The 15,882-nt window shown below is 35.9% G+C and overlaps 1 protein-coding gene and 1 long non-coding RNA gene across 2 annotated transcripts; one reads left to right on the forward strand and one right to left on the reverse strand.

The window, feature by feature from the left end:
- Positions 1 to 7,270: 7,270 nt before the first annotated feature.
- On the reverse strand, positions 7,271 to 8,783 carry LOC120083732. Its single transcript, XR_005483527.1, has 5 exons — positions 8,617 to 8,783; positions 8,315 to 8,526; positions 8,073 to 8,102; positions 7,831 to 7,967; positions 7,271 to 7,696 (listed from the first exon to the last, which is right to left on the reverse strand). It is a non-coding gene; the product is annotated as an uncharacterized LOC120083732 (long non-coding RNA).
- A 2,425-nt stretch (positions 8,784 to 11,208) lies between these two features.
- Positions 11,209 to 14,910, forward strand: LOC120082988 (4-coumarate--CoA ligase-like 9). Its single transcript, XM_039038446.1, has 6 exons — positions 11,209 to 12,345; positions 12,978 to 13,167; positions 13,694 to 13,839; positions 13,957 to 14,024; positions 14,313 to 14,415; positions 14,575 to 14,910. The coding sequence occupies exons 1-6, from the start codon at positions 11,317 to 11,319 to the stop codon at positions 14,698 to 14,700; spliced, it is 1,662 nt and encodes a 553-aa protein (XP_038894374.1). The 5' UTR covers positions 11,209 to 11,316; the 3' UTR covers positions 14,701 to 14,910.
- Positions 14,911 to 15,882: the final 972 nt, after the last annotated feature.

Here is a 15,882-nt window from a genome sequence, read left to right on the forward strand (position 1 = left end):
GCATACGATAAATGGATCAAGGCGAATGATAAAGCCCATGTTTATATCCTCACCAATATATCTGATATTTTGGCGAAGAAACATAAGGATATAGGTACTGCCAAAAAGATTATGGAATCTCTACGAGGGATATTTGGGCAACTATCCTTCTTCATAAGGCATGATGCTCTAAAGTACGTTTATAACTGTCGTATGAAAGAGGGGGCCTTTGTTCGTGAACATGTCCTGGATATGATGGTTCACTTCAATGTGGCGGAAGTAAATGGTGTTGTCGTTGACAAGAGAAGTCATGTCGGTTTTATTCTAGAATCTCTTTCGAAGAGTTTTCCATAGTTCTGTACGAACGCGTTAATGAATAAAATTGAATACAGCTTGACTACTCTGCTAAATGAGCTACAGGCTTACCTGACAATGATGAGAACTAAAGGTCTGGAACCGGAAGTGCACGTTACTGAAGAAAATCAAACACAAGGATTTCCATGAGTAATGGAAAGATCATTCCAAATTACAATCATATATGAACTTTACAATTACAATGTCAAACAGAAACATACGCTTATGCATTAATTACAGAAATTATAGCATGATATATATAAAAGATCAAGGACAAACGCTACACACTTTTGTAGACTCATCGCCAACCTCCGTGATCATAAACGCTCGAACACAGAAACTATGAATGTTCGTCCAACATGATTGCTACACTGTATGAACACCGCACCCTCGAACTCAGCGATCGCCTTGGTCACGAACAACCCCGAACAACAAAAATAGCCTCCACAAAACCTCGACAGTGTCAAGTTGAGTATGACACCACCAAGAAGACTACCTTGGTATTCTCGGTGTGAGAATCCAGAGGGTGGGCTCTGTGTGAACTTGGTTTGAGGCAGAAAATAAGAGGAAACACAACCGTGTAAATGATTGAGCAAGTGGGAGATGGAAAGAACCTATCGTATAGGTCGAAGCCCAATCGTGTAAGAATCCAGTATCAACGGCGTTATATACAGATTCTAATCATCTCGTGGTCCGGTATTATACAAACTATTTGTATATGACACCCTCGCTCTCCATATAGTGGTCAGAATCTACCACCTGTAGTAGTTTACAACACTTGCAAACCTCTACAAAGCAGGTCGTATCCGTAGTGTCACCAGGATCAGGTATCTCACCTTAATCCTTATACTACAGACCTATTTAGGTTATCACTTAAGGCATAATCCACTTGTATATCACATATACATGCTTAAGTTTACATAAGATAACCATGGAGCTTTGTTTATTGGATATGAGTAAATGCCAGAATGAAATAACAGTTATTTTATTCACAAAACAATGTGTATCATTACAAACAACAAGACTACGAAAGAATTAGGACACAAATCCCAACAATTACTACTGTTGAGAAGAGAGGAACGTCCTCCAAGAAGCCTGATGTTGCTTCCTCTTCACAGAGTAAAAGTGTTCCTGTTAAGAAGAGCAAAGGAAAAGGGAAGAAGAAACTCGCTGTGAAGAAAGGCAAGAATAACGCTATAGACATAGGAAAGAGTTTCCACTACAACGAGAAAAGACACTAGATGAGGAACTGCCCTCAGTACCTTGCTGAGAAGAGAGCAGAGAAAGAAAAACAAGCAAATTAGTTCCTGAAGACTGCTTGCTCAGCTTAACCAGTGGGAGAACACCTATTTATAGTGCTCCAAGGCGGTCTGAATTTCCCTCAGCACTTTATCGAGTTGGTGTTAAAACTTCCCAATGTCTCCATTCCTTGCTTCTAGTGCAAGAGCACTAAATTCAATCAATAACACCTAATGTCTTCATCAAGCGACTTCACCATAGGCTTCAAGGAAATTTGAGATTTAACCAAATTATGATTGCCCTGTGATTGGACCAACCAATCGTCCATTTCAAATTCCATGAATGACGTGCGATAGTCCACTTCAATCCTTTCGAATGTTTCAAACCAAACTACGCCCAAAATGACATTTATGCTTCCAAGTGGCAAAGTTAGGAACTCGTGAGTAATAGATAAGTCAGATATGGTCAAGATTACTGTTAGTTTAGAATTTGTTGTTGCCCACAAACTCTCTATTAGGTTTTTAAAGGATGTATATTTTCTATGTTAATTCCCCCAAAATTGTGTTGATTATTTGCTTTAAATGCTAATTTTGTAGGTAAAACGGTCTCTGAGGCATTTAGGAGTCATTAAGAGAAGATCGGACCAAAAAGGATCCAAAACAACCAAGAAATTCAACAATTTGAAGAAAATTGAGTAAATTACCAAAATGTCATCGCGAATCGAGTATTCACCATTGAGTTGCAGCGTCACGACCCTAGGAGAGGTATTGCACAATGCTTGAAGACAGGACTCCTCATTCTGCTGCAAAACAGGGCAGCGTTGTAATGCTCCCCACAGCGTTACAACGCTCTAGACTTTGATGCAAATCACCTTGCGCGCGCGCCTTGCGTCGACAAGCAATTGAAGGTAGCGTTGCAACGCAAACCCAACACTTCTTGGCCTTTTCATCGATTTAGCGTTGAAACACTACCCCAACATCGTGACGCTAGCCAGTGAACTATAAAAGGTTTTTCTTTCAGTTTTGCAAAGGGGAGGAAGAAAATCCATGGAGGCTGGGATCTCTCTCTAAGTTTTTTCACTTCTTTGGTAATTCTTGTTCCAATTTAGGTGAGATTTTATATTTTAGTTGAAATGTAAACAAAACTCTTGTAATTCTTCATACAATTTGTCAATGAATTTGTGAAGTTTGATGGAATCTTGTTTCGATTTCAAGGGTTCTTGCAATTCTTTTGAGTTTTCTACTCTCATTATCAATTGCAATTTGAATTGTGCTTTCTTGAATCTGATTGTAATTCTTAAAGCATGTTGAATAATCTATATCTTGAATATGTATAGCCTAAATGTTTGGTTTTGTCACAATCATTGTTGGATATGTTTCTTTCAATGTGTTCGATGGAATGTTTAGCCAAGATCTTCAAGAGGCAATAGTAATTGTGTGTTTGATTGATATCATAAGATGCACTAATTACTAGATTTGGAGAAAATTTGGTTAATTGAGTAAGCTATCTTAACAATTAATCAACACAATAGAGTCATAGAACCTAACGCGCATGTTTTCTATTCTATATGGCCACAATTGAACCTAATAGAAGTAGGAGCATGTAGGTTGATTAGGGTTTGGTCTATCCGACCTTAATCAATGATTAGGACGCTCTCTCGACTAGGTTATTGCTAGTTGTCTTCCTTTGTAGAGGCTAGCTTGATCGAGTTGAGCAAGTAGTTGCGAGCATAATCCGATTATCAATAAACTTTTAGAATTCGATGATAGGAATTGCATTGAACGTCTAACTTGAACTAGAAGCAAGATCATTTCTTACTTGTTTACATTCATCTTTTTCCTTTTGATTTCTAGTATTTTTTCAATTTAATCAAACCCCCGATTTATTGCTTTAATAGTCAAGGTTAGTTAAGAAAGGATAAAAATTAAAATCTTCCTTGTGGATCGACCTCTTACTTCCACTTTAACTACGAGTTAGTTAGGTTGTTGTTCGAGCTTTATAAATATTGTTTGTTTTGGGTTAGGTAGAACTAACGACGCCTACTTTACTCCAAACACCCTTACTAAACAAATAAAATTTATGAACTTGAATCTGTACTACCCTCACTACAACATAGTATGTGTGGCAAGATCGGGACGTCTCAACAAGGAATCTGAGAATTTAGCTAACAATTGAACTTGAACGGTCAAAGAGGGGAGGGGTTTGCGTTGTTTTGATTGCAAGAAATTTAAATAACATGAAGTTAAATGCGTAATTGTAAAAGGGAATTTAATTCAATCTAAAGAAACCTAGCTTAGGAAGTCGGAATCCACTCATCTATTCGGTTGCTCATAGAAGCTCATAGAACACGAAGAGACGTTCCATGCTCAATTTCATTCTCGACTCGTTTACTTGGAAGACCATAGCTAAACACTCTATGTACTAATTGATTTCTTAATTATCCTATATGCTTAGCTAATCAAGTTCAAGTGCCCCTATTAATTCTACATATGCATTAAGCCTAGGTATCTAGCCAAGATAATTGAAAATTAAAAAACCATTTAACCAATTGATTTAGTTCTTGAATTAGGTGAGTCATGCAATTATCAAACGAGAGTTACGCTAAACAACTTGAAAAATTAACCACACATGCAACACCCTATGCCCTAATGAGATTCACACATAAAGATGCATTCCTTTCTAGCAATCAAAGAAAATCATAATGGGTGATCAAATCATAAATATTTTCTAAGCATAGAAATTAAAATTTTTCAAGAATAAACAAATTTACAGTAGCAACTAGGAGTTTAATCAAGTCTCACAACCAAGAATCGATGAGTTTCAATCCTATCCTAAGCTAGAAAATAACGTACCTTAGCTACTCGGAACGTATCAAGATGAGTTACAATATCACAAATTAATCCAAGAAACAAGAATAAAGCTGGGAGGTGAGAAAAATTGTATGCAGGCTGCAAAAACCAAATCCCCCAGCCCTAAAAATCGAAGAAATATTTAAAGAGGTAGAGGCAGTGTAGATACGCTACGATTAGAGCGCGACTGCGCTTTAGCTTTTTGGTCGAGCACAGCGCGCAACTGATACCCTTATAGGTAGGTGCTACCGTGTGTCACAATCTAACTTTGAGATAGTAGATTGTGACCCTACTTGTGCAGACAGTGCAATGGCGACACGCGAGTGTCGACACATCTGACAAAGACAGAAAGCCAAGAGAAGTATCGTGATGCGATCAAGGAGGACGATGCATCATCTAACACACCAACATAAGTGGGCAAGCATGTCATGTTGAATATTAAGTAGAAAGACAAGCAACCGTGTGATCGGTGGGTTAGTGAAAAGCTTTGTGGGGGCCAGATGGGGCCCCGAGCCGTGACTTCGAAAAGTGGGGTTTCGTTGCGAGTTTGGACGAACGACTCTAGAACTAGATGCATATTGATAAGATATGCAAGCATGTTGAATTTCATGTCAACCGGAGTTCAAACGAGCGCTCTACGTTGGTGAGTGACAGTCTGCCATATTTGATATGCATGTGTGGCAAAGAGGAAAATGTTTAGAATGCACTATAGGGGGAGGCATGGTATCAACTCTCTACCACCCTTGGGCCTTGTGGCCTAAGCGAGCTACCCCATGGCACATGCGTCTGTCATGGCGTGGGTGAGCGTTACAAGGCAAGTATCTTGGACGTCTTCCATTTTCAATAAGATCTCATGGACAGTGTCGGATGGCACGGGTGTGCCAACATTGCACCCCTTCCCATAGGCCAGAGGTTCAATGTAGCACCCGGTATGCCGTTTTGATTTGACAAGTGCTCGGAAGGGCCTAAGTCTCAATTATGTCTGGATGGATGGATGTCCAGAAAGTCCCGAGTTGGATTGTTGACCATGGGTCGATTGATGATGGTTCTTGATAAGCGTGTCCAAGTAAGAGAGAGAAAGTTGATGACATCCCAACACTCAGGATGGCATCCTAAAGCATCAATGGGACTCGATAGTTCCCAGTTGGCCCGATACTTGTTCGAGTTGTCCTGGTAAGCAGTGTAATGGCCCGATAGAGCCCGGTAGGTAACCATTAGGCCAGTAGAAGTCTGGTAGGCACTAAAGTAGGCTGGTAGAGTCTGGTAAGCATTGTTATGTCCCGTAAAGCCCCGATAAGTGTCTAAATCACCTGATAAGCCCCGGTAGCGGGTTATAAGCTGTTTTGGTCCAACGAAGGGTCAGAACTCATCCCGGTGAAGTTCTTAAGCGATGTAGAAGTGTAGGGGGACATGCTGTTGGGAACCAAGTTGACGAAGAGAGATGCGACGTTGCATTGTGATGACCTTGGCCTCATATATGGGCAAGGTCGAGCTTCAAGACTTGGCCTAAAGTAGAGACAAGTCGGCTAGAGTCGCACATAAGGGAAAATACACGTACGGACGATGTGTATGGCCGAATGAAGTTCAGTTCCGCATGAGTCCGACAAAGCTTCAAAGAGTTGAGCAAAAAGTGAATTAGGACTTGAGCATCCCTTAAGGCTGACCATGATCGTGGGTGAATCATGGTACCACACGATAAGAGAAGTACAACCATGACACCGCACGAGCACATGCTGTGGATGTGCGTCAAAATCCAGAACATCGCAGGACTCTAGGGTAGCACCGCGATGCTCCCTTGCCTTCACATGCTAGCCTTTGAACGCCGAGTGTAGTGCATGGCATGTGCAGTTGCGCTCGATCTAGGGCAGATTGGGGCCATTTTCTTCTCCTTTCCACTGTTGATGCTCCGAAGCTTCGTTTTAACTCGTTTTCATCTCGTCTTGACTCTGATGCTTCAAATTGTCTCTTAGTTGCCCAATTACCTACAAAATAACATATTAAACATGTAAAATCCACAAACAAGCCTGAATTAAGCAAGGAAAAATGACACTTTTATGGTGCTATCAATCACACCTTTACAAATTCCCGTTTCGTTCCTCGGATCGAGCATCCTACACCAACGACCACATCATATCCACAGTCGAAGAGACAAACAGTTGAAGTGAAGCAACCAAATCTTCATCAATAAAGTTGTACGTGGCTCCTCCGTCGATCAATACCACAACTCCATGCCCCTTTATGCTCCCCTTCACCTTCAACATTCTAGGAGAGTTCAACCCCACCATCGAATTTAGGGACAAATAGATAACCTCCTTTTCACTAGTCATGTGGTCTAATTCTCATCTCCTTCAACATTTTCAACTTCAATTTTGTCTCCTTCACTCGGTGATATGTTCTCTCCATCTTGAACGAACATGAACTATAGTGGATTACCATTATTCTTGCATCGATGACCAAAGCTAAACTTCTCATCGCATTTAAGACATAAGCCCTTTTTTTAATCCTCATCTCTTCCTCCGTTAATCAACGATAAGGTGGATTATCAGTATTCTTCCCACCATTGTCTTGCGGAGTGATCGTAGTCAATGACCCTCCCCCATTTTTATTAGGGCTTAACGTAAATTGCCATTAACAACAGATTTGCACGACTTTTTAAGGTTCCACTTAAGCCTAACGATTTTGTCTTCGAACATTGGGATTCCTCCACATCCTCATCGTCTATATTCTTTAGTAGGTGTTTGAAAGAGGGAGAAATTAATGATTTCCAAATTCTCATGAGCAATCTCACGAACAAAAAAACACTCTAGTATTCCAAAAAAAAAAAAAAAAAAAAAAAAAAATTGGTCTCTTTTTAAATATCTGTGAGTGTCTGGGCCAACTTTCAATCACCATGACTAATCTCATGGGATAACCAAATGTCAAGGAAACTTGTAGGATTAAATCCTAGGTAAGAGGCCACCATGGATTGAACCCATGATGGTTTAAAAGAATTTGGTCATTGGAAGCAAGTGGAGTCTTCTCTGTTAAATCTCTTGTTAATCATTTATCCTTGCCCCTCCCATAGACAAGCATTTGGATAAGGGTCCTTGGAAAACCAAAATTCCACGTAAAGTGAATATCACTATATGGATCAAGTTGCTTGGGAACCCAAAATGTGCCATAGTCATACAAAGGAAGCTTCCCCCTCACTGCCTTTCCCCTCACATTTGCCCACTGTGTCAATCGACCTCATGCTTGCATTTCCTTTTGTTGTACATGAAAGCAAGGTGCAACGCCTGAAAGTAAATAATCAAACTATGAAGAATTTCAGCATAGATGGTTTAAGAGAAAAATTGATATTTCATTGTTAACAAAAGCATTACTTCAATTATAATATAACAAGCTCATAAATTATAAACTGATACATAACCTAGATTCCACCTCCAATTCATATTTTAAAAACAAATGCATTCTAACAATAGCTTCATCTTTTGGTGGAGGAGAAGCATCGGTATTATCCGAAATTGCAACATTAAGATTGCCATTCAAAGGATTAAGAACTTCAATCTGCAGCATACAGCAAAAACATGATTACCCAAAGAGTGCACTAATATATTTAACAATAAAGAAATGCGTGCATGATTCACATTGCTAGAAACTTAAACAACTTACCAGACCATTTTTCCGAGCAACAGCAAGTAACTGCAAATAAAAAAGAAAATGAAGTGATTGGGTACACTAAGAATGATGTAGCGTTTAAATTGAACTTAAATGAGAAGTGAAATATATAATCTGCAATGGGCAGACATCAACTCAGTAGAGGTCGGTATAAGTATACCTCCCACTAATCAATGAAGAATAAAATATATCAAAAGAGAAGAAACTGAAAGGCCAGAAGAACAAAGCACACTCACAGACTAGATAGGTAACACATACTATTGAACTTCCAATGACATCAAAATTTTGTACAAGAGATTATGATAACAGTGAACGATCTGGAGAGAAGCCTACAGGGTCGAATTTACGATAGATAAGAGAAGCTGCAAACACCGATTTGGAGAAATCAGGTTCGCCCCATCTCTCACGACTTACGGAATCTCTCCTTCCTTGCCCCGAGCTTCAATCACTGTACAGTGCGGGAACAACAAATTGAGAAGAAAATTCAGGGAAAATCGTGACACAGAGTAAATTGGAAAGTTTAGATTGCCATTATTACCTTTGACGAGACCAAGAACATTGAACGTGAGGGCACGAAGCGGAGGACGGAAACGGCAATCAACCATCGTCGTACGTGGCATATTTTGCAGACCAGTTGAGCGAGCGTACACGATGGAGAGAGAGTTCACACAGTCGTTGGACTGATAAACCCTACCGAAGAAAGAAATTTAAGGGTTAACGTTCAATGGAATTGAAAACGAATTGCACCACGGTTTCTTGATAAATTGGACCGAAATTGTTATTGAACCAACTGGTTCGATTTGACCAGTCCGATTTGATCGAACCGATTTATTTGATTTTTTTTTTATTATTATTATTTTGAAAGATGATAAAGCTAGCATGTCTCATAAATGTTCGGATTTTGAAGTCAAAAAATTAAAATTAAAAATTAAAATATATATTTATCTTTTCTTAAGGAATTATATATATATATATATTAGCTACCTACCTATCTATCTATTTCTAAAAGGGGTTAATGAAGAACTTTTGATTTTCCTTTTCGATGATTATTTAGTCATGTTGAGTAATTTCTCATATTTATTAAGATTTATTTATTTATTTATTTATTTATTTTCAATTCTAGATATGATTAATCTTTAACTAAGAGAGGGTTATCGCAAAATTTTAAAATAAATAATAAAACAAATATTTTGATTTAAATTAAAGTTTAAATTTGAGAAATAATAAAATCATCTCAATCAAAAAGTAAATAAGAGGATTATGACATATTTAGGAGGAAAAATTTTTACAAATAAAAAAAATGTTAGACTATTTACAAAAATAGTAAAAAAAATCGATGGACATTGGTAGATTTATTTCAATTTCTATCTATCAACGTCTATCAATTATAAAAACTGATAGAAGTCGTTTATCATTAATAAAAATGGATAGAAGTCTGATAGAAATTAATAGAAGTTTAAAATGTTTAAATTTTACTATTTTATGTAAAATTTAGAGATAATATTTATATAACAAGAATAATGATGTCAAAAAACGATTAATATAATAATAAATTTAGAAGAGATAATCAAGGCAGTGATAGAGAAGGGAAGAAGTGGGGGCATGAATGAGAAAAACATTCCATGACCCCATAATAAAAAATGTACACTCTCAACAAGGCAAAACAAAAAACATTGACCGTATAAATATGAAGAGAAACACATGAGAAGTTACTTTATTAATTTTTTCAAATTCAGTCAATTTTTAAAGATTTAGAAATAAGAAAAAATGAATAGTTATCAACGAGTCAATTTCTTTAAAAAAGAAAATTAAAAACAATAGTAAACGAGAATGTTATCAAACAGATCATATATTCCGTTTGCAATCATAAAAAGTAATTATAGAAAAATCATAATTGCTTATCTACCTACTTTATTTAGTAAAATGAATTATTTGTTAATCTGATAAAATCAGTTTCTAATTTTAACTAACATCTAAGAAAACCAAAAGATACTAGTTTTTAGACTTAGTTTTCTTACAAGTTTCCTAATTTCTTAACCATTTAACTAAATATATTATAATATCTTTTATATTAATGTATTTTTAAATGTTAACTCATTAATTTTTTTTATAAGAATTATTTTTTAATCATTTGCCAAAAAAATGTATTCTTTTAAAACTTTTATCAAATTATTTAGATAAATAAAATCAGTTGAAATTTAAATCGAAGACATTTTTAAATAAACTATAAATTAATTATCTAGACAAAAATAATTAAAATAATAACTATAATTTGATTCATATAACTAAATTACATAAATCATAAATTTAGTATTAATTTACCAAATACCGTAGTTAGTTTTTTCTAATTTAAATTAAATTTACCAAATCCTATTTTACTTTCTTTCACCGTTGATTCAACCAGTTATCAATAATTATTTATGGAGCTTTAATGAGGTATTCGGCCCACAACTTAACAATAAATACTATTAAAGTTGACATATTTATTGAATAATTTCATTTTCCTAATTTCTCTATTTCATCCCGGAACTCATTCTTATAACTTCGCATCCCAACTCCATAATTCAACTCGATGTCTCAAACATGAATATAGGTACATACACGAAAATTAATGTAAATTAAATAAAAATAGCAGAATTAAATAAACAGTAACATTCTTTTATTATATTGAAGTGTGTCTTGTCATTTGCTTTTCTTTTTATATTTTTCTCTACTAAAAATTATATATATATATATATATATATATATATATAATATATATATATATATATATATGAAAATAGCCCATTGACAAGGAATTTAAATAGATTTATTCATAAAAGTTAGATTCAAAATTCTGGGATATTAATGAATCTTTAATTTGAAAAGCACCAAAATCTACTTTTAAATTTGTTTGCCTGGAAAGGGGACAGTTCGTGACAGAACCATCCAGCCGTAACAAATGGTCTGAGGAAAAAAAGGAAAATCATAATAATCAATTAGATAAATTTGTATTCATATGGCCAAAGATTAAAACATTTATCGAATCTGTTTATAAAACAATCTGTTTAACTTTTATGTTCTAGAAAAAAAAAAAAAAGGAAAAAAGATGATAATGTTTATAAATTTATTTGGATATTCTGTATATTTATAATCCTTGTTTTTATACGGATTTTGCTCTCCGTCGTAGCTATAAATACTTTATCGCTTGGATCGTGTTTAGCCACGCATTGAATCACTTTCTTCACAATCCACTTCAATGGCTGCTCATTCCTTTGATTCCCGGAGCGGTTTCTGTCCTCAAACCAAGATTTACAAGAGCCTCCGGCCACCGTTGCCGCTTCCGCCGTCATCTCAGCCACTTACCGTTGCCGGACATGCCCTTTCTGTTCTCCGATCATCTCCTCCTCCGCCCAACACTGCTGCTCTCGTCGACTCCGACTCCGGCGTCAGTGTCTCTTACGTCATTTTCCTTCGTCAAATCCGAAACCTCACCTCCAACCTTAGAGCTCTTTACTCCTTCTCCAATGGTCAAGTGGCTTTTATTCTTTCACCGACTTCTCTGCAAATCCCCGTGTTGTATTTTGCTCTCTTGTCTCTCGGCGTTGTTGTCTCTCCGGCTAATCCAATCAGTTCCGAATCGGAGATTGCTCACCAGATTAATCTCTGCAAACCGGTTATTGCCTTCGCTACTTCCTCAACAGCGTCTAAGATACCGAGGCTTCAATTTGGCACTGTACTGATAGATTCACCGGAGTTTCTTTCTTTGATGACTGAAAGTAGTCGATCGGATGGAGAGGACGATTATATTGTCGACGGAAAAATCAATCAAAACGACTCCGCGGCGATTCTGTACTCTTCAGGGACTACTGGACGAGTGAAAGGCGTCTTACTCTCTCACCGGAACCTCATATCGGCGATCTCTGGGGCTCAAATATTAGAGAAAACGCCCGTCGAACGAGAGATCGAGCCACATCCCGTTGCTCTGTGTCTGTTACCTTTGTCCCATGTTTTCGGGTTCTATATGTTGATTCGATCGATTTCAGAGGGCGATACCTTGGTTCTGATGCGTAAATTCGACTTCGAGAGGATGTTAAGAGCTGTGGAGAAGTATAGGGTTACATACATTCCGGTTTCTCCGCCGCTGATTGTGGCAATGGCCAAATCGGAGCTGGTGGCGAACTATGATCTCAGTTCTCTTCAAATTTTGGGATGCGGCGGCGCTCCTCTTGGAAAAGAAGTCATCGATAAATTCCATGTCAGGTTTCCCAACGTAGAAATTATACAGGTTAGCAACAAACACTTCCCCTTCTCAGTGATTCTTATAATGTTCTTTTTTTTTCTCCTATCATGTGAATGCGATTAACATAGCATCCTGTCAATTTCTTAGTTTGCAATCTGTTCTCTATTAGTTTGTATTCTGTTCTTTATTTTTATTAGTTTTTACTAAATTATTAATTCAAACTTTTCCGCTTACATGTTATGATCACTTACAGTAACCATGAGTATTCCTACAAGTTCTATACTCTTAAAACTTATGAAATTGTCACAATTAAGTTCAGATAAGTAAAGATTAACTCCCAACAATTTTGTAACTTCATAATCTTCTAGGGGGAAAGTTCAAGTATGCAATTGTACCCAACCCATAATTTAAGGATAGTTAAGGAAGGATTTAAATCTATTTGAAGTTTAAACATCTCAAATGATAAGAAGAAGAACAAAGAGTGATTATCACAATAAATTTCAGATTGGTAAAAGATTAATTTCAACAATTTTGTAACTTAAGGGAAAGTTCAAGTATGCAATTGTAACCAATCCCATAACTTACGGATAGTTAAGGAAGGATTTAAATCTATTTAAAGTTTAAACAAAATAATAACAAGAACAAAGAGTGATCCATGGTTTTATTCTGTTGAATAGGGATATGGCTTGACAGAGAGTTCAGGAGCGGCATCAAGAACTCTGGGGCTTGAAGAATGCAGTAAAACAGGTTCAGTAGGTCGCCTATCTGAAAATATGGAAGCCAAAATAGTTGATCCTTCATCTGGAGAATCCTTACCTCCTGGTCACAAAGGAGAGCTTTGGATTCGAGGTCCAGGAATCATGAAAGGTTTGCGATATTCTCTTTTTTATTTCTTCTATGCTTTATTATGAGGATGAAATCTAACAATCGAAGTCTTACTATAAAAATATAACATCGTATATGTATGAATTCGTTCATCACACCATTCATCCATGTTGAACTTTCACCACAGTCAAATTAATTTAGCCCTGTTTTGATAACAATTTTGTTTTCAGTTTTCCGTTCTTGACATTTATGCTAGTTCCCTTCAAATTTTCTTACCATGATTTTCATATTAGGCAAATTACAAACAAACATATAGATGGAAGTAGTATTTATAAGCTTGATTTTCGAAAACAATTCTCATTAGCACCACCCACTCTGAAGAAGCTCTGAGTCTGGATGAAACTGAGTCACAAATGCTGTGGTGAAGGAGTCATATTATCTGTATAATACAAGATTGTGACCCCATGCCTCTCTTACGTAGAGGGCTCTGTTTGAGAATAGGCTGTTTAACTAAAAGGCATTAGATTGTTTATTGTCTGATGAACATGTCAAATGGTGTTTGATGCAGGTTATGTTGGAGATGAAAGGGCAACTGCTGGAACCTTGCATCCAGAGGGATGGCTAAAGACGGGTGACCTCTGTTACTTTGATTCTGATGGATTTCTCTACATTGTTGATAGGTTAAAAGAATTGATTAAGTACAAGGCTTATCAGGTGACTTCTTTACCTCTAGGTTTTTAGAGGATATTACTACAAATGTCATTAGTCATTATTGTTGCTTTAGTGTCTCTTTAGTAATGGGAAGTCCTATTTGTTTGAAACAAATTCCAGGTCCCACCTGCTGAATTGGAACATTTGCTTCAATCCCATCCTGGGATCCTTGACGCTGCCGTGATACCGTATGCATTCATATTTCTCTCTTACTTAGAACATGTTTGGAAGGAATTTTAAAATGGTTAAATTCACTTTTGTCATGTTCAAAACACTCTCAAACATGCGTTTAAACATTCAAAATCAGCTTTAAAAGTGTAAAATCAAACCTTAATTTATTTTGAATGATTTAAGGTATGTTTGGTGTGATTTTAAACATGACAAAAGTAACCACTTTAAAACCAGTCTCGAACGTACTTTTAGTTAATGGTTGAAAATTTGTCAATTATCATATTATTTTCATGTATGTTGAGCAGCTATCCAGACGAAGAAGCAGGAGAGATTCCTATAGCTTATGTGGTTAGAAAGCCTGGAAGCAATATCAGCGCGACTCAAGTCATGGATTTCATTGCAAAACAGGTATATTTCATCCTCTCTCATGAATCTTGAAACTAACATATTTTGTAAGTACTAGAAAGGCATTTCAAACTAGTCTTGAAATCTTGAAACTAGCATACCTTTTTAAGTACTTAGAAAGTCATTCCAAACCAACCCTAAATCATTCTAATCTGGTTTCAGGTTGCACCGTACAAGAAAATCCGGCGAGTTTCTTTTGTCAACACGGTCCCGAAATCACCTGCAGGGAAGATTCTTAGGAGGGAGCTTGTCAAACATGCTCTCTCTCATGGTTCTAGCAAGCTATAATAAAGAGAAACGGAAATGGAAATGTACATAAATTGGCATCTCAGAAAGTAGGCAGCTTTAGCAGTTTTCAACTTCAATCCCTTATTCTTTGTCAGCTACGTCAGAAGCATTTTACTATAGTTATTATTCTTTCTTTTTTCGATATTCATTTGTAGTATAGATGTTAAATAATTTTTCTTTTAATTCTTATTCTAAATAATCTAATATTCATTTAAGAGTGTATGGGGCAAGGAGTAAAATTGTGAAATTATCGAGAGTAAAAAATTAGAACCAAAAGTGGTTAAACAAAGTATAAAATTGATCTCTCATATTAAATCTTGTGTTATGAGGTCATGAACTCCTTGAACTAACAATGATAGAAGCTCACAACTCTAACTCCTTCAGCTAAATATCCCTAAACAACTTCCTTAGAATGTTTTGTTTTTTTCTCTTGACCTCTCATTTCAAATCTTGTGTTTTCTATTTCTTGATAATTTAAGATTCTCGTTCGTTTGATTTGTAGAAATGTAAAATATCTAAACATTTTAATATGACATTGCCATATTGTCATGGCCATGATGGCAATGTTTAATAATTTTCCGATTCAATGAAAAATTGAGAATGAATATCAATTGGTAAATTGATTTGATTCTAAGGGAGATTCGGAATGAATTTCAATTTGTAAATTAACTTATATGGAAGGATTCAAATTTGGAATAAATAAGTTGAATTCTTTGTAGATTGTAACAGTTAAAAATTAACGGTCAAAAGATGTTGCAATTAGGAATTTAATGCATTGCCAAGACTTAAGAGCCAAATCAATTAGTGTCAGTAGACTGTGGTTTTTTTAGAAATTAATATGGTTTTTTTTTCTTTCAGAAAAGTGTTAAATGCCCCCACTGAAGTTGGAAATTTTACATGCAAACTTAGTAGAATCTAACAGGCAAATTATTTATTAATCTATTCAATTCGTTATTTATTTGTTTTAATATGCAATATAATTACAAATCTCAAATTGATTATTTCTAATATAACTTTCCTAAAAATGTGTTATATTCGCTGAGGATAGTTTGGTTTTGAGCAAAATTTAATTATTTAACTATCAAATAATAATACTAATTAAATTATTAATTACAAATATTTGTAAAATGAGTAATTTATAATTAGAGTTACTTAATTACATAATTTGATGTATCAATTTGA

This window comes from Benincasa hispida, chromosome 8, assembly GCF_009727055.1.
Source record: "Benincasa hispida cultivar B227 chromosome 8, ASM972705v1, whole genome shotgun sequence".
Taxonomy (NCBI): domain Eukaryota; kingdom Viridiplantae; phylum Streptophyta; class Magnoliopsida; order Cucurbitales; family Cucurbitaceae; genus Benincasa; species Benincasa hispida.

Bases quoted from the DNA above. Each gene is read 5' to 3' on its own strand.
- LOC120082988 (XM_039038446.1), top strand. From the start codon at position 11,317: ATGGCTGCTCATTCCTTTGATTCCCGGAGCGGTTTCTGTCCTCAAACC. The intron at 12,346-12,977 runs GTTAGCAACAAA...TCTGTTGAATAG, and splicing joins CCAACGTAGAAATTATACAG to GGATATGGCTTGACAGAGAG. The intron at 13,840-13,956 runs GTGACTTCTTTA...AACAAATTCCAG, and splicing joins TTAAGTACAAGGCTTATCAG to GTCCCACCTGCTGAATTGGA.